At 40.5% G+C, this 23330-nt stretch overlaps 1 protein-coding gene and 2 non-coding genes across 3 annotated transcripts; 1 reads left to right on the forward strand and 2 right to left on the reverse strand.

Annotated features, from left to right (window-relative positions):
* Nucleotides 1-7024: 7024 nt before the first annotated feature.
* On the reverse strand, nt 7025-7097 carry trnav-cac. The gene has a single exon. It is a non-coding gene; the product is annotated as a tRNA-Val (tRNA).
* A 766-nt stretch (nt 7098-7863) lies between these two features.
* trnav-aac lies at nt 7864-7936 on the forward strand. The gene has a single exon. It is a non-coding gene; the product is annotated as a tRNA-Val (tRNA).
* A 2429-nt stretch (nt 7937-10365) lies between these two features.
* LOC117469596 (heterogeneous nuclear ribonucleoprotein A/B-like) lies at nt 10366-21603 on the reverse strand. Its single transcript, XM_034114033.1, has 9 exons — nt 21494-21603; nt 19850-20205; nt 18934-19102; nt 18216-18374; nt 17009-17140; nt 16777-16885; nt 13677-13829; nt 13003-13097; nt 10366-11164 (listed from the first exon to the last, which is right to left on the reverse strand). The coding sequence occupies exons 2-8, from the start codon at nt 20179-20181 to the stop codon at nt 13021-13023; spliced, it is 1131 nt and encodes a 376-aa protein (XP_033969924.1). The 5' UTR covers nt 20182-20205; nt 21494-21603; the 3' UTR covers nt 10366-11164; nt 13003-13020.
* Nucleotides 21604-23330: the final 1727 nt, after the last annotated feature.

The following is a 23330-nucleotide window of genomic DNA, read 5'->3' on the forward strand; positions in this document are numbered from 1 at the left end:
TATTGTTTCAACAAAGAAATAATCTAACAAACACACATTTCCTTACTTTTTGTGCTTAGTTTATATAGAGAAAACGAGGCGGCACAATGCTAATGTTAGCCTCCCCCTCAAAGGAAAGCTAAGGCTAGGTTTTAGCACAACATGCGGACAGCAGCATACCTACCGAGGACCGGAGCACAAGGCCGGTCAACGCGGTGGTTTGAAAGATGGAGAAGTGATGCGGTCATGAAGTGTCTCTGTCTCTGACCAAAACTCCCCACGAGGTGCTTCATAAGCAACACGCCGCCAAAAAGCAACAGCAACTCACGTGCATGTTGACGCCCCTTTAATGCTGAGTTCGAGGACGCATCAGTAATTTGTGTTCAACAGAAAATCAAGGGACAGATAGCGATCTGTCTCATAATTGACATGAACACCAAATTATATTCTTGTCAATTATTACATTATTTCTCAATATTTGGGCATTTTTCAATTAATGACGCCTTACTATCTATTTAATTTATTTTATATATATATGGAAGCAAACAAGTCATAATATGTTTCCGCCCGGTCTCGGACCGGGGACCTTTCGCATAACTCTCTTAACTTTACCATTCATTCTCTATGGTAGTCCTTACACTGTGACTGCAATATATTTCTGGCCACAAGCGAGAAATTGGGGGCGCTGTTGCGCCCTTTTGGTAGAGGTAAGGAGACCCCGTTTCCAGTGACAGAGAGTGAGAGACGGAGCAACAGCAGCAGCATCTTACAGATAGAGAGACGACATTACCGACACAATTCGACTTCACGTCAAACTTATCAAACGTAAGTGGGGCTTATTTTTCTATGACTGAATTAACACTTATCATATTGTTATTATTAATTAATTGTAACCACTACACTACAGAAACAGATGAAAGGGATTTGCCGCCTGTCAAGCCGGAGAGCCGGGTTCGATTCCCCGTCGGGACGAGTTTATCACCAGTTCTTTGAAAGATACAATAGCCGCATTCACACCGGAGTACTTTTCACCGTACTTTTCGCGTTTAGTTCCGTTAGTACCCCTTATGTCGCGTTCACACCAAAAATCGTACTTAATCTCGGGTACTTTTACCCCCATTTTTAGAGCCGGCTGAGAGAGCGTACTTTCCTGAGGGTGAAAAGTGCCCCAGTGCTGATTGGCTGGGCGAATTGCAAACCACGCCCGTACAACTGTGAAAATGTTGTGTGGAGATGCCATTGTTTTCCCTCGCTACAAAATCCCAACGCACCGACGGAGCGTTGGGTTTGTTTTTGAAAGCAGTTATGGCAAGCATCAAGAAATGATGAGGAGGTGTCAGCGCTTCTGGAGATCTACGCCGAGGACGCGACCCAGGGAATGCTACTGAAGCCAGTTCAGTAGCTTTCACTCGACCTGGGAATCGTGCACAGCCCCACGGCACACACCGGCTAAAAATAAAGAAACTCGGGCAGGACTACAAACGGCGGATTCAGTGGCCAACGATGACGACCACGACGAAGGTAAAATCAACTACATGCACTGGGGTTTTAATCTGCACAATAATGGTCTCAGATGTACTTTTATTTGCTCAGTAGATCAAGCTAGCCATGCTAGGCTGAATAGGCTAACACCGGCCCCGAGCTAGCTACATCTAGCTAGCTAGATATTCTCGGCCGTATGAAAACGTTTTGACTTGTGAATAACTGTGTAGTGTTTCTGTAATTTGCTTCACTAACTCATGGCACTAATCGTCTGTTTCAGGCGAGGATGGACAACTCTCGGGATTGGAAACAAGCGAGCTTTGCATTCTAGATCACAGCGCTTGGTCGTCCCCCTTACCAGCAACCAAACGCAAAGGTACACACACTGTAACTTTGTCTTGAAAGAACGTTACGCATCGAACTGATGTTCACAATCATGTTTATTTCCTTCTTGGTACAATTATGAAACAGCGTGAAAACGTATACGCCTAGACCGGCATTTACAAATGTCTCACACAAACATTGTAAACATCAGGGCTAGAGGTCATATGACTTCCGGTACGAAAACTTGCCTCAACAACATTAAACAAAATTCAAGCATACATGAAGCACAATCCTCCGTGTTTGAACCTCTTAAATCGCTGCATAGCCGATTTATTTGGACTGGATTATCCCAGAGAGGCTAAACATTCTTTATAACACAGTTTGAGATTTGTGAAACCTTAATTCTATTTGTAAAAATACAAAAAAGGGAGATTTCAGTGCTTTTTTTTACATGTAGACCACATTAGACCAGGTCCTGATCTAAAACCACTATACCTAGACTCATCAAATCTGGACTGGATTATCCCAGAGAGTCAAAATATTCTTTATAACACAGTTTCAGATTTGTGAAACCTTAATTCTATTTGTGAAAATACAAAAAACACATTCCTAGTATGTTGTAAAACTACATGGCGACTAAACAGATCTTGTATCTTGCTTATTTTCCCCTCTTAGGAAAGCAGACACGGGATGCGAATTTCTTTGACACCGTCCAGGCGTTGGAGGACCGGCGTGCCGTGGTGAATGAGTCGCTGCGTGGAGATCAGATGGTGCTGTTCACCAAGGCCCAGGAAACGGAGGACAAGATGCTCACCAGTTCATTTTATATTATTGTTATTACTGTTATTATATAGTCTTGATACAACTGACACTTTATTTTATATTGATAATGTTAATTTACATGTACAACTTCTATTTTATTTACATTAAAAATGTGAACTTCTATTTACTGTTAAACAGATCCTGTAGCTTGCTTATTTCTCCTGACACTTTATCTTTAGTGACCTGTGTAGCATCCTATACATCACATGTAAGTGATTATTCTGATACCATCATGTTTCAATCGGTTATAAACTGGCAAAGCTTTATTTGTCATTTATTTATCATCAATGTTGCAACCTTGTGGAGGAATGGCAGGGGCACATACACAAATATGATAATTTATATCATTTTAAATATTATTTGACCTAAAACTAAATGTTTTTATGATTGTCCTCTGAGGAGGACATGGGGATTTGCAAACCTTTAATTCCCCCCCCCCCCCCCCCCCCCCCCCCCATTTTACACAACACAAAATGGAGTCCACTATGGGCCGAAACTAACATTTATGTTTCCATAGTGTTTATGGCAGACGGATGCAGTGGGTCTCAGGAAGATATATATATACTAATAACGGTGGGTTTGCTGCTGAGCCTATTTACTGTGCATACAACACACCTGGCACAGTTTATTGTTATTATATTGCCACACTGTACACTATTGTAATGTTGCCTGTCTTGACTGGAAAATAAAAGAGAAACAAAAGCACTATACAAAAGATTAGCTTTATTGTCAAAATGTTTACAATTTACACGCTGTTCAGATGCCTCATAAAGCTGGGTCGCCGGTAAGGCAGTCCATTCGTCCCTGTACTCATTACTTTCACAAAGGTTATGTAATATGCAACATGCTGCCACCTGGATTGTGATCTTGTAGTCGTTTCTTTTCATCAAGCACCGCCACCTGCCCTTCTGTCTGCCAAAAGCGTTCTCCACCACCACTCGTGCTCGGCTTGTTTTGTTATTGTACGCAAGTTGCTCAGGCTGCATTAACTCAGTTACAAAGCTGTATAACATGAGCACAAACAGCACAACTTCAGTCGACTCCATCTCCATCATGTCTGAGGTCGGAAGGTAAACAACAGACGCCTAATGTACAGCGAGTGGGTGGGCGTCGCAGTATACGCGGGAAGTTTTTCTTCTTCTTCTCTTGTTTTGCAGCGGATTGCAAACAACTTTAAGGTGCATACCGCCACCTACTGTACTCGCCGTGAAGTGGTTTGTGGCCTGCCAGTAAAGCCAAAGCAGAAGAAGAAGAAGTGACGTCAGCGGCTCATTTGCGTAATCTTCCCTCAGGGAAAAGTACTCCGGTGTGAACGCGATCTGTACTAAGTGCCCTGGGGTTAAAAGCGCCGGGGCTCTTATGGCGCATTTCCACTACACGGTCGGCCTCGGCCACACTCGGTACGGCTCGGTACGGCTTGGCCGCGTTGGGCCTTAACAGGGCCGACTCACTTCATGCTGCGCTTCCATTACAGTTTAGGAACTGGGGTAGTTACTATAGTAACGCAGTGTAGGCGGAGCCGTGACGTCATCTTCAATGAGAAATCCAGAAACACAACACAGCCGTTAGCTGTGAGCACTCAGAGCTCACAGCTCCTTATATATGTTCAGAAACTCGACAAAAGTTAAACAAGTACACACCACAGACTGCCTGTGTCATGGTGAATACAGTCGCTGCTGTATTTATGTCTGTATAGGCCGTTGTTGTGAGTGTGGACGGTCGGAGCATATACTGCGTTAGCTTAGCCAATCTCCATCTAGAAAAACACGAATTTTAAAAGGTTTTTCGCCTGCCGTCTGTCTGCAGACTTGACAAAGCATTAATTCATGGTTTTTACTAACCGGTATCAGTATGTTGTTACTTCGGCATCATTTTGAAACGTGTATTACAATTAAATCACGGTCAAATATGTCCATCTTGTTGTAGTTCTAGCCCTCTTGCCAGCGCTCCTCTCTCTAGTTTAGCATACTCAGCCCGACTCAGCCCTGTTTGTTGGCCCCGATAGAACCACAATTTTCTAGGGCCAGAAAAGAGGGGAAAAAGTGGCCCCGCGCCGTGCCGCGCCGGAACGAGGCCTAGTGGAAGCACAACCAAAAAAGGGGACGGCACGACACGGCACGCTTAAAGCGAGCTACGCGCTGCAATGGAAATGCGCCATTAGTGCCGGAACTAAGTACAGGAAAGTACTTGGTGTGAACGCGGCTATTGACACTCAAAAGCAGTGGCGGGTTCTAGACCAATTTGACTGGGGGGGCCAGGCTGGGGCCAGTTATTTTCTGAGAGGGGCACAATAAATGCAGGACGAAAAAGGCAAAGACAGTATGAAGTAATTGTGCATAAGAAAACAATGCAATACAGTTATTGCTATTTGTTTCAGTACACATATTTATTTCAGATACTTATAGTTACAGTTTTTACTCTAACTCTAACACAGTCTATGCTGCCCCTAAACGCCTCGTTGGAGATTTCTCATTTTCCATTGTTTACTTCCTGGGTACTGTGACGTGTGAATACCCAGAGGCCACACCCTCTGCCAGCCTTTCACGAAACAAAGCTTCCCAAACCTTTCAGCGATTCATGCCGGATATGTACAGCGTAGGGCACTGAAGAACGATGCTGTTCCTACTTTGTTTGGACCAGCGGGAGATTCGGGTACACAACCTGTAAGTATTCATTGTTGTTTGTGTATTTATGATGTTTAAAACAAACAAGGTATCTACCACGACTGTTTAAATGGGTAAACGTTTTTCGGGCTGCTAAGCCATTGACACAGTGCTAACTGGGCTAACTAAGTTGCTAGCGTTTCCATATATCAACTCTAATATCAGCAGATGGCCTTACATGTATCTCATAGCAGGAGAATGTCTGCATTCACACACGAAATACTCATAGACAGTATACTCCGGGTGATTTACCGTACGGTCAGTCGCGAAACTTAATTACATTATAGTTGGCGTTTGTAGCGTGAATGCTACCGAGCTAAAAAAGAAGGCTACCAAGAGCTAGACATGCTAGGGAAAACATTGTTTTTATGCCAGCTACAATGAATGACCGAACGTAGCAGACTACCCGTATAAGATTGCAATTGTAAACATGTTCTTGCTAGCCTAATATGAACCACTAGCTGTTGTTCATAGTAGGTTGGCATATTACACTGAACAACTAGCAAACGTAGGTTAGCATATTAATCTAGCTGGCAAGCTAATGAACCTAAAACAACTAAGTTTCTCTAATATTTTGTGATTTGCATTTGATTTCGTCCAGCCAGATCAAGAAACTCCTGGCGTATCCGGCGGACAACACATGACGGGATGACCACTCTGATGCCTCGTCCTAAAAAGCACCAGCACCAGCTTACAAAGCGGCGATAGGCAAGATGCCGAAAACGCCTATAAGGGAGGAATGGACAAATATGTATGGTGTATATCTTGGTATATAATGTTGTGTGCTACTGTTGGTGTTTTCAGCTAGCTGGCTACATAATGTTGTAACTGTCAGCTAGGCTACCTTTCTAATTTCTTTGCAACAGACGTTTTCCACTTCGGTAGGCATCATGGCGCAGTTTCCACAAGTGCACCTAAATAACAACAGTTGTAGGTACAGTTCGGTTAGTTAGCGGACAAACTTGTTACTGTGATGTAGATAAATGATGCATTTCTAACATCTGAAATGTAAGAGCGATACTAAATAAAAACGTTCCACTGTGAAACCGTCTGCTCTAGTCTAGTTTGGGACGGTGGATCAGGTCTATCACGTTGGTCTGTCTCACTTTCAGGTTCGGACTCCAGTTCAAACATATACGGCTGTACCGACTACTGACGCCATTGTAAAACTGATGTTCCGCTTAGAGCCGAAAAAAGCACTGTGTTAGACATGGGCGGAGCCTCTCTGGTGGTTGACTAATCAGAACAGAGTGGCCGAGCTGACCAATCGGAGCACACTGGGCTCATAGGGAGCGGGGGGGCAGGAGCTCCAACAAGCCGTTTAGGACAGAGAGTGAATACACATACTATACAGAGATGCTGTATGAGAAACCAATGTGAGTTTTGAAAATTGCACAATTTAAATCTATTTTAGTAGACCTCAACAATGGAAATATGATCAGCAGAAATGGGCCCTTTAACAGTTGGTTACACATGTTCAGAGGGATGCCACTTCATGCTATTTCTTACTTTTAGTCTAGAACCATAATAAGAAACCACCACAAATACTCACCATTGTGGAATGAATGTCATTTGAAATACAAGTTACATTTCTCCGCTCTTTCTAAAGTCCATGACATGTTGTTTTGGGATGGTTAGCCCCCAGATGTGAATGAATCATTTTCCTTTCCTCTCTACATATTGTTATTCTTCAATCTGTGCTGCCTTTTTTATCTTTTTTATTTTCTATAAATGGAAACAATCAAGACATAATGTGTTTCCGCCCGGTCTCGAACCGGGGACCTTTCGCGTGTGAGGCGAACGTGATAACCACTACACTACGGAAACAGATGAAAGCGATTTGCCGCCTGTCAAACGGCAGAGCCGGGTTCGATTCCCGGTCGGGGCGAGAGTTTTCCTCCACTTCAGACAATGAAACTCACAAGGCCCAACTTAGAAAAACACATTTCAGCGATAAAACTGACATTTAAATGGTGTAAGAGGCATGCAATGTTTCAGGACCTGCAATGGGGATGAGACTGATAACAAAACAACCAATAGTTATTTTAGCACAAATCAACAATTCTAACATTCACATGTTAAACTTACATGCTGTGCAAATACAAGCCATTATAACTTGGGCTCTAAAATCGAGTCCCATGATCCAAATCTTTCAATTCAAATGAAAGCAGATTGTCAGAGCTCTGAGACGGAGTCAAACTGAGACCTAAGGATCTTGCACGGCAACAGTAAGGCTTAACTCCCTTAACTTTTACCATTCATTCTCTATGGTAGTTCTTATCACTACGGATGTAATATATATTTCTGGCCACAAGTGGTATTTCGGGGGCGCTCTTTCCTTAGTTGTGTGACCCAAAGTGATTGATGAGTATTTGCGGGTAAGGGGATACCCGAAATGTCATCAGATACAATTCAGTTTCTGTATTTTATTTATTAGATAGTTGATAATAATCCTATACATATTATTTAAACGTAATTGCTCCTTTTTAGTGTCAAATACAACATTCAAAAATCTAACTTTTACTTCACATGCCTATAATGTATTCGTTAAAGGTTGGTTTTATAAAGGTCCGTGAACGCATCACAGCCATCAGTTTCCGTAGTGTAGTGGTTATCACGTTCGCCTAACACGCGAAAGGTCCCCGGTTCGAGACCGGGCGGAAACATGTTTTTCTCTCAGAACGCTTTATATTTTTATATGAGTGAAAGGACTGTGCACTGTATTCAGCTAATCTCTTTTTCTATAATGTTCTCTTCAAACACCCTCGATGCTAATCCAGTCAATATCACAGTGTAAACAGCGACACCGCTAAAATTAAACCTCTTTTGCGTGGTCAAGCTTTTTGGCTCCACAACTGGTTTGAAAGATAGGTTTCTTTATTTTCTGGTATTTCTTCCAGCCTTGATTTGAAACAATTTGAGCACATGTTAGTTGCTCATCTCAAATAAGATGCTCATCTTTCCTATTGAAAACTGTATAGAAGTTAAACAAAGTTATAGTTTATTGTGACAAGTATATTAAAGGTGGGGCATGTATTTTTGGAGAAACCAGCTCGAGTGCGCTAGAATTTGAAAATACCCAGCCGGGAAAAATCTGCCACTTCCTTACAGAGCCCCTCCTCCAACACACACAAACGCGCACATGACCAATGAGGGCACAAGATAAATTTGTGCACAGATGGAAGGCTGACAGGCAGGTATAGGCCATCCAGTTATTTTAGCCGGGCCGGCTCAGATGATTGGTCGTGCTTTTTACAGCGCCACGGCTTCCACAGATTAAATGTTTTAATGTATTTATTGTCAAAGCATTTAATGTATTCATTGCTATCGGGATGTTAAGAGCATTCCATGGAATATAACAAGTGTTTCTGAAATAAATTACATACCCCACCTTTAAGAGAAAACAATTGAGATAAATATACATTTTCACTTGTATATTTTAGCATCGACTGTTTAAAGATGCAATAATATTATGTTAAGCTTACACATACACACTATATCCCTTAGTGTTACCTTTTTTCTATTGAAGATTCTTGTACAGTATTTCATAATATATTAATGTTAAAACCGAATAGAAGGATTATGTAGATATGTATGGTCCGCAGATGGACTTAATTGGCCGTTTCTGACCCCTTACGTAAGAACAATATTCTCTGTACTATTCAGTTTAATAAAGAAAAGGTCAACAATACTTTACTCAAGCACCTCCTTTAGATATATTCACTTAAAATGGGTTTCAGAGCTTAATGCAAGTTGGATCCCACAGGAAACCATTCCTTCCAGCACAGGGTTCATACACTTTTTCACCAAGGATTTTCAATGACTTCTCCATGACCGTTACCTAATTTTCCATGACCAAAAAAAATACTCTTTCTCAGCGGTACCACTGAAAATGGTTTATTTTAACATGGAACAGGAAAATAAGGTCTGCATATGAAACATGTTGTGCCTATCTAAAAACAAATCAAATAGGCTTACTAGATTCTACACGCTAAAGCAACTCAAATCTCTCACCAGCAAAATACCTCATCAGTTAAATGTCATTTTACGTTTCATTACTATACCATACAGTATGTATTATTATAGTATTACTATTTCGGCGATTAGCTAAAATATAAATTATATTTGATGCAACTTTAGTTACATTTCCATGACTTTTCCAAAACTTTGGGAAAAATATTGCTTTCCATAACTTTTCCAGGGCCTGGAATTAGCATTTTGAATTTCCATGACTTTTCCAGGTTTTTAATGACCGTAAGAACCCTGCAGCAGCAACAACTCTGTTCGACAACTCACCTTTTGAAGATGGCTCACGTCTCCATAGTGTCTTTAGTGACTCTTTGCTTCACAGGATCCCACTCAGTTTGATCCTTTTCAATGAGGCCATCACACTCATTTGTATATAATGTATTTCAGGTTTGTCCCTTTGTGATCAGGATTTAATTAAAAAATGTACTTAAATTTAAATTGTCTTACGATGTTTACATTTTATGAATTGTGCTAGCCTATAATAATGTACCTTGATTTCAATACTGTACTCAATATACAAATCACAATTTCTTTATATGTACTGTTGTTATTGTGTTCATGTGCAATGCCTCATCTGCACGCTGCTTTGACTCAAATAATCCCAAATCGGGACCAATATCTAATTGAACGTAAGCCTTTTTAATGCAATGAATGAAATCTACTCTAATTCCACATGCAGTTATTCCATATCTGGATCAGAGATGTTTTGAGTTGCAATTGGTTTATCCTTTAAGATTAACGTTTTCTATGCAATGTTTAAATAAATTCCCCATATTTAAACCATTAGCTTAAATGACATTCACCACATTATACAACATGGGTTCAGCAAGAACCAAACGTATACCTTGAAACCAAACCTGTAGTTTTATCCAATTAAAAGCACATGTTTTACTGAAACCCTTTTCACCCTCAGGAGTTTTAAATGTGTGGACGGGGACCATAGTCTTATCAAAGTCAGTTTGTGGACCAGAATAAATAACTATTCCAAAATGAAAAAGCCATCGTTTGCATTCTTCAGGAACAAATATCATTATCGGTAACATTAATCATTAGAAAACCACAAAACTTTACAAACGAGGATGTTTATTACTAATAAATTGCCAGAGACACTAGCTGAGGAGACTCCAATGGCCTCCAGAAAAAAACAAAAAAAACTAAGCAGACATTTAACTTCAAAGCGGTTATTTCTAAAAACCAGTGACACTTGACAAACACAAACTAAACCAGCATAGAAACTTAAACAAGTGGCTTGTTATGTAAAAGGGTATGTAGATTGAATTCACCCCCCCCCCCCCCCCACTCCGCCATTAACATCTGTATTTCATGGTGAATTTTTCGAGGAAGAAAAGTCAAATTATAGCTAGTTAAAATGGTTCCACATAAAGGGGAAAAAGACAGAAATCAATGATGGCAATTGAATTTGAATCCTAAACCCATTCAGCGTCTTAATCTTCCACCCCAAAACCTGGAAGCATAAGAACCAAAAAAAATTAAAAAAAATTACTGAAAACGGTTTTATTTGTCAAAAAAGCTCCTTTACAGCGCCGAGATCTTTCAACCTGTAAAGCCAGCATACATGTAAAATACAAGCCTTACAATACATTAGAATCAAAACAGGTACCAAAAAGTACAGTAAAAATTACACTTCCATTGATGGAAATGTGGAAGGGGGAAGAAGAAGAAAAAAAAAAAAAAGAAACACCAAAGGGAAAAGTAAAACCTAAAAATGAAAAGATTAAAAAAAAAAAAGAAACAAAAAAAAAAAAGTTACATTTCAGTTGTTTTTCTGTACAAATGGTCTTCTGTCATAAAAGAGGTCGAGTCATGCCCAGTGTGTCCATCCAGCCGTCGGTCTCACTGGAGTCCTGAGGGGGGGAACAATACATTTAATATCAGACACTTCACATCGAAAAACGTTGCACAAAACTTCAATTTGACTAAGAAAATTATTCAAGATCGTGAATTTGTCATTTTAAATTGACTTTCTTGAAATAAATGTACTTCAATAGCTGCTTTCACACCAAGTACTTTGCCGTACTTATGGCGCATTTCCACTACAGCGCGGAGTGTGGTTTAAGCGTGCCGTGCGCGGCCCGTTTTTGGTTGACTTTCCACTTGTCGTAGAGCCCTCCACTCAGTACAGCAGCTTCTACTGAAGCCTTCAGAGTAATTCGCCAGAACGCCGACACCTCCTCATCTCCCATGTTTTTTTTTGTGTTGCCATAAGTTATTCTCTCTCCGTTGGTGCGCTGGGCTAATAAAAAAAACTTTTACGGGGCGTGGTTTGCAATTCGCTCAGCCAATCGAAATTGGAACTTTTTTCTCCCCAGGAAAGTACCACCTCTCTAGCAGGGACTAACAAAGGGGGAAAGTTCTCATGAACTAAGTTCTCTTTTTGGTGTGAACGCAAAATCCCAGGAACTATCGGAACTAAATGGGAAAAGCACTTGGTTTGAAAGCACCTATTGGTACAGAAGGTGTAATGGCGCGTTTCCACTACAGCGCGGAGCACGGTTTAAGAGGGCTGTGACGTCAGCGGCCCGTCTTTGGTTGCGTTTCCACTTGGCCTAGTACCGGCCGGCGGGTCCTAATTCACAGTTTTTCTGGCCTCATAAAATCGTGGGTCTAGGGCCAGAGACAACGAGGCTGAGTCGGGCTGAGTATGCTAAACTAGAGAGAGCGTCGCTGGCAAGGGGGCTACAACTACAACAAGATGGACATATTTGACCGTGATTTAATTGTAATACACGTTTCTAAATGATGCCGAAGTAACAACATACTGATACCGGTTAGTAAAAACCATGAATTAATGCTTTGTCAAGTCTGCAGACAGACGGCAGGAGAAAAACCTTTTAAAATGCGTGTTTTCTAAATGGAGATTGGCTAAGCTAACGCAGTATATGCTCCGACCGTCCACACTCACAACAACGGCCTATACAGACATAAATAAAGCAGCGACTGTATTCACCATGACACAGGCAGTCTGTGGTTTGTACTTGTTTCACTTTTGTCTAGTTTCTGAACAGAGATGAGGAGCTGTGAGCTCTGAGTGCTAACAGCTAACGGCTGTGTTGTTTTTCTGGGGTTCTCATTGAAGATGACGTCACGGCTCCGCCTACACTGCGTTACTATAGATACTGCCCCAGTTCCTAAACTGTAATGGAAATGCGCCATAAAGTGAGCCAGTCCTAACGAGGCCCAGCCATACCGAGCGAGGCCGTGTAGTGGAAACACGCCATAAGATCAAACTGTTGATTGAATGTTTTTGAAAGGCTAATCATCAAAGAGATTAAAATATGTTCAGTAAATAATGGCTATTGTAACAAGACATTGCATTCTGGCTAACACTGGCTTTTTTAACAAGAGTCAGTCTTTTTTTGGAACTATCAGACACATAATTATCTTAAACACTAAGACAAGTTCTCTTCAAGATGACAACCTTATGTTTTAGAATATGCACGGTCCCTGTCAAATAAAGACTAACTTAAACTAAGAGAAATAAGGGCCAACGGGTGAGTGATGTATCGCATCTTCAAAATCAGTCATTTTACTCAGATTTCCAAGTTATTTTCATGTTGAACTTGGAGAAGCAGCTATAAGATGCAGTTAAGTGTTTGGTGGATAAATGACACGGTTATAGTTTTAAAGTGCCTGTGCTTTTGGACACGTCTTTAATTAAAAAGGAGAGAGTTATAGCTCTTACGTTGCACCACTGTGATCATCAGTATGGCTTGTAGCCGGCCTGGTGTGCCCCCCGTCTGGGAGTCTTTCCGTAGCTGCCGTTGCCCTGGTCGGCTGCTTTAATGGGAAAGAAGCAGAAGACAAACTCAGTAACGAAACGTCAACCGGGTCAGAGCTGATGAATTATTCAGAACGGCAACCTCTGCAGAAAGCAAGGTGTTCAAGTGTGTACGAATGCATGTATATTTTATCGCATGAAGTCGATGCATGCTGCAACCGATCGTATGCTTTGTATAGCTTTAACTGTACATATATCTGGGCGAGCTCTTTACCCCCTGTGGGCAATTAACACCTTATTGACATAATAGACTGTATTTATTACATTTTGCTGAATTAATGAAGTGATTAGAGACACCAGGACCAGGACAAAGGGAAAAACAGTGCAATTATTACACATTTAAATTCCTTAACACAAGTCTCTTCTCCAAGGACTGTCATTGCTTTTCTGTTAAATGGATATAGAAACTTTTTAAACCCAGTCTTATGGGCTATATCACTTTTACAGGTTCCATTTAACCCAAAACGGATCTTATTTAACGGCCAGTTGCTAGTTAAACAACTAGTTTTAAATGTAATAATCCACCTTTGTCCAATCAATACACTGCAGCAGCCATCTTAAAAAAAACAACAACTTACTGTAGTCATATCCGGGGCCATATGCATAACCGGAAGAATAGTCGTAGTTGCCATAGCCGCCGCCATAACCGCCGTAGCCCTGGTTACCGTATCCCTGGTTCCAGTAGTTGCCATAGCCCTGGTTCCAGTTCTGGCCCTGACCTGACACAGAGTCAACAAAAACAAAAACAAAAAAAGGGTCACAACAAAGTTCTAGACTGAAAATGGCGTACTGAACCACAAAAATTACAACACTTAAAAAGTTTAAGGAGACATTAATGCATCTGAAGATGTGCCAGAAGTAATCCATTATATAAAAAAGGACTACATTTTGTTCACAATGTTTCCCCATGGCGCAGAGGGTGGGGCCTTAACCTGTTCCACTCTGAGCCTGTTTTTCAGGTCTCAGGCTCGAAAATGACATTCCCAGAACAAATGACCATATCTTCCCTTCTAAAAGGGTTAAATTAATAATCTTTTCTCAAAGTAATGATAAACCTGTGAGTTGGATGTAGAAGTGTCAGAATCAATATAAATGTTTTTTATTTTAAAGAAAATTCAGATTTTACATAGTAAAAAACTGTAAATTATAGTGTCCGTCCAAAAATTATTTTTTACAGATAGTGAAAACTACCCTTGGATGATGGGTTAGTAGACTAAAAGCTTTAGGAATCCAAAGTACAACATATAATAAGTACCCTGTATCAAGATTGATGCAAAACAAGTGAAATTTGACCTTTTTAGAGAGATTTAGCCAAAAACTGGGCCATCTGTGGTCATTTGGGTGGATTTGACCTATCTCTGGCCCCCCTTGCTCGATCTGGTTGGTTGACATACCCTTGTGACCGTTAGAGCCAATAGAATCGAAGGAGGAGGCTCCCACCCAGACAGCTTGTAAAGAAAAAATGTTGCCGCTTCGCGTGTGGAAAGCGAAACTAAACTGGAGGAATGTCTCCTTCTGGAGTTTGGAAACTAAAACGCAGTTGTATTGCTTATGGATTATCAGAAATAATTTCAAAGAAGGCACAGACACATAGGATGAACCTATGGATTAACTGCAGCATCGTTTTTTTATCGTTTTAATGCCATTGAAGACCACTTTTGACCAAGGTGAGCCATATTTACATGTTTAGCTTCTTTGCTCCACATGTGATGATGTACGCTTTCGTTGATAGCGTCGCGAATGTTTATCACTGAGTGTTGAGGTGGGCACCGTTAGATTCAGTGTCTCCAGGACACCAAAAAATAGTGTTTGGTTGTGCATCTAGGATAAGTAATAAGGGAGTTATGAGTGAGTTTAAGTGCCTTAGTAGGTCCCGTTTTTTTCGATCGAGGCTAATTCAGAGGCTGAGTGCTAGCATTGTGGGTTTTTTTTGAAAAAAAAAATTAAAAAGATCAGTTAGCTGAGTTTCTTCCCGTTACATGGATATAACACATTCATAGTTTTATTCAATATTAAGATTCCTTAGACGTTGTTTCCTGCAAATGACGCGTTTATCCGCCCGGTACCGGGGGGAAGGCGTGAAACAGGTTAACAGAGCCATGCATAATATGGGCGAAGAATTTTTAAAAAGGCGCAAACTTTTGAATAGAATTTGAGAAAACACAAGATAAGTAAAAAAAAAGTGTTTGGTGCAGAAGTAAGCAGGGATTTAATAGTGTGTAAGATGTTCAAATTGAGGTATTTTATACAAATTAAATCTTGTTATTAAGTTATATCAAACTTAGAAAATGTATATAAAGAGGGAATATGAGTTAAACGGGTTTGACCCACGGATGTATAATAAGAACTGGATACAGCGTGGGAGGCGGGGCCTCGTTCTTTCTTATGAGAGTTGCTCATTGGCGCATGAAGACAAAATGGCCCAACTTTTGAGAGAGCGAAACGTCACGAAAGTATTCACATAATCATATAATCCGTTCTTATTGTGCATCCATGGGTAAAGGTAAAACTCATGTAGTACTGAACATGTCACATGAACGTGCCGGGCGGCGCAGTCCCGTGGGTTAGATGCACGTTCGTAATGCAGAGGAAAATAACTCAGAATAACGTTATTAGCGCATTTTACAACTTGAGGACCGAATAAGGGCTATACAAATGTTCATACTGGGTGGTTTATTTCGTTTACATTTTTTTTTTACAGGCGTCTCTTTCCCCAATGTTAGTCAATGGGGAAAAGTCTTTCCGGGCCCAGCGACTGATACGTTAGTGTAGTACCGCCGTTTGGCCACAACAAATATTTTCCTCAGTCCGCACTTCCAGGGGGCTTGGTATGTGAAGTCACAGAGCATGCGCCCCTTAAGCCCCGCCCCCCGAGCTCCCACTCTTGGCTCAGTAGAATGAATGGAGACAGAAAATAAATCTAGATTCGGCTTTTAGTGCATTTTACAACTTTAAGGATAGAATGATTTTAATAAGGGCTATAAAATAGTTCATACTGGGTAGTTTAATTAAAAAAAATTATCCACTGATTTACAGTTTAATTTACAAAAGGCTGTACTGTATTAATGATATGCCCGAGTAGCTTACACCCCGAGTTAGTGATTTTGCCTGAGCTTTGCAGGGTTTTACAGCTCACAACGCAGCTCTGGTGGCAGCAGACACTTTAATGCAAGTACCTGCAATAATATTTGTTCTTGTTGTCAGCCGATAAAGAAAAGCATACGATTGAAATCATGTTTAAATGAAAAATATAAAAAGCATTAAACAACCCCGAATGATTTGGGGATAAGATTACGGGATTTTGTTCCTTCCAACTGAAATGATTAGCCCCTTTGTTTCTCTGGGAGAAATCAACAGACCACAGGAAGGAGTTAATGTTGGCGCCCTTTGAAACCTGCAGCTACTGCAAGCAGCACGTCTTGATCGGGGCCGAGACCAAATATTATTCAGAACACACTCTTCCAACACATATTCAGTTCTTAAAGTAGTTGCAGCCCTCCTGTCTTTCCATGTTAGTCAATGGGGAAAAGTTGTTTTGGGCTGGGTGACGTCACAGACTGATACGGAAGTTGCAGTACCGCCGTTTGGCCACTACGAATATTGGGCACAGGGTCCCGGAGCACTTCCTGGGGGCTTGGTTTGACCCAAGTTTGGATTCAATTTCTTTAAAATTCTCACCTCCACGGCCTCTGCCTCTTCCCTGACCGCCTCCATAACCTCCACCACGACCCCCACCATACTGCTGCTGCTGGTACACCTCCTTTGGCTGGGCGATTTTCAGCTCACACTGTGGAAATAAAACAAAAAACGCACACCGTTAGATCCTGACTACAGACAAAAAAACAGTTCCTGCTAAATCTGATTCAGCAAATATCATCACTGTATGCAGAAATATATGACTGTTCGTTACCCTGCCGCCCTGGATGGTGTGGTATTTCTTCTCCAGACACTTCTTGACACTGATTTCCTCTTTGTACGTGATGAAGATGAAGCCCCTCCTTTTCTTCGATTTGGGGTCGATGGGAAGCTCAATGGTTTCAATCTAGAAGGAGAAGTGAAGGATTTTGTTCAAGAAACGGTCTATAAAAACTGAAATACGCCGCCTCCGAAAATGCTTTCAAGCCCCCTCCAATAATTTAACAAAAGACTTCTAGTGGGTTGGTTTGATTTGTCAAGTAACTGAAAAAGATATCTTAAATTATTTGCCATAGTTTTTGTTTATTCATTTGCCTTTGAATTTTAATGGCTTTGACTTCTAGGAATATGTTATGCAATCAAAAGGAGATTAGTCTTTTTCTTTTAGTGTGCATTTACTATCTGGGTAATATAATGTGATATTAAGATCATTGATGCCCTCAACCCTTAACTCTGAGCAGCGGGGGTTAGGGACAAATCATGACAAAGAGAAAAATAGTGACAACATGAGTCAAACGGATAAAGAAACTGCCCCCTAACTTAAAACAAAAACCACAAGAATTTGACTTTTTCCTATTTAAAGATAATCCTGTGATCATTTCTCAACATACGAGGCGGGTTATGCTAAATTACAAAAGGCTGTACTGTGTTAATGATATGCCCGAGTAGCTTACACCCCAAGTTAGTGATTTTGCCTGAGCTTTGCTGAGTTTTACAGCTCACAATGCAGCTCTGGTGGCAGCAGACACTTTAATGCAAGTACCTGCAATAATATAATAATATTTGTTCTTGTTGTCAGCCGATAAAGAAAAGCATACGATTGAAATCATGTTAAATGAAAAATATAAAAAGCATTAAACAACCCCGAATGATTTGGGGATAAGATTAAGGGATTTTGTTCCTTCCAACTGAAATGATTAGCCCCTTTGTTTCTCTGGGAGAAATCAACAGACCACAGGAAGGAGTTAATGTTGGCGCCCTTTGAAACCTGCAGCTACTGCAAGCAGCACGTCTTGATCGGGGCCGAGACCAAATATTATTCTAACATTTCCCCATTCAGAACACACGAGGTCCCTCTCTTCCAACACATATTCAGTTCTTAAAGTAGTTGCAGCCCTCCTGTCTTTCTGCCAGTGGTTCTTAACATGACACCCGGTGGTATTAACCCGTGGTTTTATTTGACCTTATCCAGTAACACTGACCTCTCCGAAGGTTCCGAAATATTCCCTGATAGCATCCTCTGTGGCCTCGGGGTTCAAACCCCCGACAAAGATCTTCTTGGCGGGCTCCTTCTTCATGGCCATCGCCTTCTTGGGGTCGATTGGACGGCCGTCCAGTCTGTGTTCCTTCTGCTCCAGAACCTGAACACACAGTTACAGTTAGCATTAAGGGCTAACACATAGCTAAATAGCCAAAAATATCTCCTTTTGTCATGTGACGTCTCAGGGAATTAGGAAAGGTGCAGCAAACAACTCAATGTATGTTGTTGTGTACTTTCATTTCATACAAAAATGTGGACGCAAGTCACAGCTGGCATCGTATTAAAGTGAATATCTTTGGCACAATATTTTGTTTGAGATGCTCCATTTATTCAGTTGCTCATAAAATGACTACCCTTATTTGTATTTACCAATTGAATATTTATATATTCAAAATCTGTATCTATATTCAGCAAGTCCATATTTGCTGTTGGCTAGATTTTTTTCTGTCCAATCAAAAACCCTAATCCTATAAATCCCTTTTCCCCCCACATTAGTCTACTTTAGGGTCTACAAGCCAAAAGCTGGGTTGGATATCTTTGGGAATTCTTATGTTACCATTGCCTAAACTGACGAACCACTTTAAAAGTCATACAAGACATCAAAAGAGCCAGAAATGCTAAATTAATAATGCATGTTAGCAGATATTGCATTTTAACACCTTTTCCACGCTGGCGGCTTCTTTGAAGAGAACGAAGCCGAAGCCTCGGGACCGGCCGGTGTTGGAGTCCATCTTGATGGTGCAGTCCGACACCTCGCCGAACTTTGTGAAGTAATCCTTCAGGTCTTTTTTACTCGTGTCCCAACTGAGGCCACCCACGAACATTTTACTGCAAACACAAACGTTGCTGGTGAATTCCTAATCTTTTACATAAAGCAACCAAAACATTTATACATTTCTCCAAATCTTTGTTGACTAGGAAACAAGATGAACTGGAAAGTATAGCTTACATGGTTATGGCCAAAATTGCTGATCAAGATCATGACTATGGAGCTGCATATTAAGCAGTGCCTTAGCACATTTAAAAATATGAAGCACTGCTTTCACTTGCATATTGTGCTTGTGCCAAGTTACACATATATTAGCTAGATGCAAAAGAGCAATAGAATTGTACCAAAATGAGAGTGCTAATTAACATTGCGTCACGTTTATGGGGTATAGCATAACGTATCGAGCTACCACAGCCTTTTCTTGTGCAGCTCTGTTGTAAAATGACCGTTAAGAGTCTTCTTCACTAGAATTCAATGCATCTTTGCTTTAGTTATACAATACTCTGCTGAACTGCAACATTCAAGGAGTGCATTTTCAAAGACGGGCACTGCAGCTCCTCGAAAGTGAACTTGAAGTTCGGGACACATTTTAAATGTCATTATTTCTACCATTACCTTTTAAATCTGGCTGTAGGAAGCTAATCTTGATAAAAAGTGTGTGCAGCAGCCCTACTGCAGAGAAGACTTAGTTGTACGTTTTGCTATGCTGTTTATCGCAATATTGCATTAGAAAAATGTTTTCCCGTTCATGATGTTACACTTTCACCGAACACCCAAAAGGTGTATCAGGGAGACATTGCACTTACCCAGCATCCTCCTCTCCTTTGCTGGCGTCAATTTTGCCTCCATCTGCGCCATTGTCTTGGCCCTCTACTCCTTCTACACCTTCTACGCCCTCTACTGCTTCTATACCCTCTACTGCTTCTATACCCTCTACTGCTTCTACGCCATCTATGGCATCTATTGGCTCCTGGGCCTCTGTCTCTGCTGCCTGCTCCTCCTCCTCCTGGCCGTCTTGGCTCTCCAGGAGCTCCTCGTCTCCTCCCATCAGCTCCTGCTCGGCTCCATTCTGGTCCTCTTCGCCCTCGTTGCCGTTCTGGTCCGATGTTTCCATGAGGAGATGCTCAGCGTCTGCCATTCTGACGGTGGGTTATTCGAAAGTCTGAGAAGGGACAAGAAACAGTTGATTAACTCAATGCAAAGATGTATACACATTTCATCAGGGGCAGCATCAACATGGGTCAGAAATGGCATAAAAAAAACAAATTCTGTAAAGCTGTGGACTTTTCTCAAACATGTAATGAATGATCTTTTGTTCTATATTTGTACTATCAATGGGGCTACACGTGTATTATTTCAGGAGAACTTCAGGTCTTGATCCATATATTCCTAGTTAGTGCAAGAGGAGCTTCAATTAAACTAATTTAGCTTTCCTTTGTATATATTTGTGGCTTGATTTAGATCAAAATGGGTCCATCCATTCATTTAAAAAGCTTTAAATCATTTGCATTCATACAAAGGGATTCAGGGTTCCCAAATATGTTACATTTCATCCCAGCATGGCTAATAAGTAGCGTTTTATTTAACAAAGTGTATATCAAGTCGGTGGTAGTTGATGTTGTAAACCAGTGTAACCAATTCTTTTTTGTTGCTAGACCCCGAACAAGATGCCATTGTGTTTTATTTGTACCCTTTCCTCTCATTTCGTACATCGTGTTTAGCCCACATGAACTTTTATTTTGTAAAATACATCATGTCCCATTTGGTGATCCGTCTTCCTCTTTGTTACCTTGCTCAAGTTTTAAAATAGATTTAAAAACAAAGTAGTCGACAGAGTAACACAGGAAGCTAACAGAACACCACAATAACTAAGCTACCTTTCCATTCATCTGCAATCTTATTTAATTGATTATTACCACAATGTGTTTATATTTACTAGCTATACATCAACTTTAACGTCGAGATTGTAACAGATGTGTGCAACACGTGCTGGGGTTTGTTTGTAAATTCATAGTAAATACTTTCTAGGCTAACAATAAGCAGCATTAATCCAGTGTTCAAGCGGACCGCGCTTTGCTTGGTTGCCGCTCCGGGGTAGAGAACGTGCAGGCCCCAGCTAGTAGTCGCATGCTAACCATGAAACAAACAACCAGTAAAAAAGACCTAAAACATGCACGAAATAACAAAACCTAGAATAACGCACCCATACATTTGCAATTGTGCACGGCAACCGGTGAACAACTAATGCAATCGACACAAAAACCGCGTTATTTAGCAACGCTGCAGCTAACACACAAAGCTAGCTGCTAAGAAAAACCCCCCACATGTTATAACACATAAACACAGCGCGGGAAAAAAACAACACGGTTATATGAACTCACACGATACATATAAAACCAACTCGACTTGATATAATTGTACAAATATAAACAAAGAAAAAGCGTGCTTACTTTAAAGGGGAAAGAAATACCGGAGACGCCGACTCGCTGCTCAAAATGGACACTCTCCAAATTCGCCGCTAACTCGTGGCAACATATATACGACCGGATGTGAGCAGGCGTTGGGGGACGTCGCAATGAGAACGCTTGTGATTGGACGGTTAGTCTTCTAGGCGTTTGAATGCGGTCTCCTATTGGCTGATTGGCTTACGTACCGATGACAAAAAGGGAGCCAAATGTCCGTCGAGCTGTTGTTTGATATTTAATGACATTTTGTATGCGGCGTTTTAATGCTTCATATTTTGCACAGCTTGTTGTTTGCTTGCTGGATGAGAGAAAAAGCGTCAAAAGTGAAAGTGTTGTTTATATTAATTTTGAGTTTCTGGCTGTCTGCGCAATTTCTGTTGCAATAAAGGTAACAAAAGATCACAGATTTAAAAAAAAAAAATCGAAATCCCATGAAGACGTAATGGTTATGAAAGAGAAACTACACAGACACAACATATAACAATATTCTGTCACAGCTAAGTGTAAGAACATTGATCCCACTGTTTTATAATGATACTAATAATAATAGTATAGCACATCCCATACTAAATATGTAGCTTAAAGCGATTTATATTTAAAAACAGGAAGAATTATAGTTATAATAATAATAATAATAACATAATGTGCACAGCGTTGCACAGAAGGCAAGCCCTTTAAAAGATTAACATATAAAAACACATCTTAAATGCATAACAGGTCATTAAAACCACGTGATAACAACATTTTAAAGGTCTTCAGGTAATTTAAATCAGCTAAAAAATTATTTGGAAGTTACCAAAGGTAATTTGAATGAGCTAATAATAAAACAAATTAAAGGTCATCTTAAATTATGATTATGTCAGCAGTTTTTTTAAATATTTGTGCAATAAACAGATTGTGTTTCTATACAAATCAATGAATTTAAATAGAAGAAAACGTGTGAACAGGATTACATTACATTGCATTTAGCTGACGCTTTTATCCAAAGCGACTTACAATAAGTGCATTCGACCAAGAAGATACAAACTTGAAGAAAACAGAATCATATAAGTACATCAGGTTTCATAGAGCCAAAACATTTCAAGTGCTACTCAACTGGCTTTAGATAAGCCAGTCCTTTATTAAGTGCTTTGTTAGTAATTCTATCGCTCGAAGTGGAGTCGAAAGAGATGAGTTTTCAGTCTGCGCTAAATAATGTGTTCATCTGGTACATTGTGTCCCTGCAGTTCCTCTTTAAGTGTGGTTGAATCATAACAAAAACATACATCACAGTCCACAATGTGTAAAACTGTTTTTTTGACTTCACTAAAACCAACACGAATTGCAAGAAAGACAACAGTAACACAAAGCATCGGGGGTTCAATTATTATCAACAGGCCAAATACAACAAGTATGCAAATTCAAGGCAAATGTCCAAATTCAGCAAGGGGGTTGGGTTGGGGGTTGTCCGTCCCCATGTGTCAACCTTTACATTTACAGTCTGCAATGCATTAGTCAAAGTCAAAGTCAGCTTTATTGTCAACAGTTCTACATGTGTTATACATACAGAAATCTTGAATACAATTTCTCGCAGTCCCACAGTGTGACATAAAACAAGATACAAAAAGGGCCTAGATAAACGGGGTATAAAAAGTAATAAGTACTAGTTAATATATCTTTTTTAAAACACAATCCACAGAACTTGAAATGACATTAATGCAGTATTCTTTAGCGCAAAAGAGAAATTATGTGCAAAGTACAGTTTCAGTGCAGTAGCAGCGGAGATGGGTAGAAAAGTAACTGGTGCTGTATGAGGGAAGGTTGTGTGTGTGTGTGTGTGTGT

Source organism: Trematomus bernacchii, unplaced genomic scaffold, assembly GCF_902827165.1.
Source record: "Trematomus bernacchii unplaced genomic scaffold, fTreBer1.1, whole genome shotgun sequence".
NCBI classification, from domain to species: Eukaryota; Metazoa; Chordata; class Actinopteri; order Perciformes; family Nototheniidae; genus Trematomus; species Trematomus bernacchii.

Bases quoted from the DNA above. Each gene is read 5' to 3' on its own strand.
- LOC117469596 (XM_034114033.1), bottom strand. From the start codon at position 20,181: ATGGCAGACGCTGAGCATCTCCTCATGGAAACATCGGACCAGAACGGC. The intron at 17,141-18,215 runs GTCAGTGTTACT...TTCTCCTTCTAG, and splicing joins ATTTCGGAACCTTCGGAGAG to ATTGAAACCATTGAGCTTCC. The intron at 13,098-13,676 runs GTAAGTTGTTGT...TTCCCATTAAAG, and splicing joins TGGCCCCGGATATGACTACA to CAGCCGACCAGGGCAACGGC.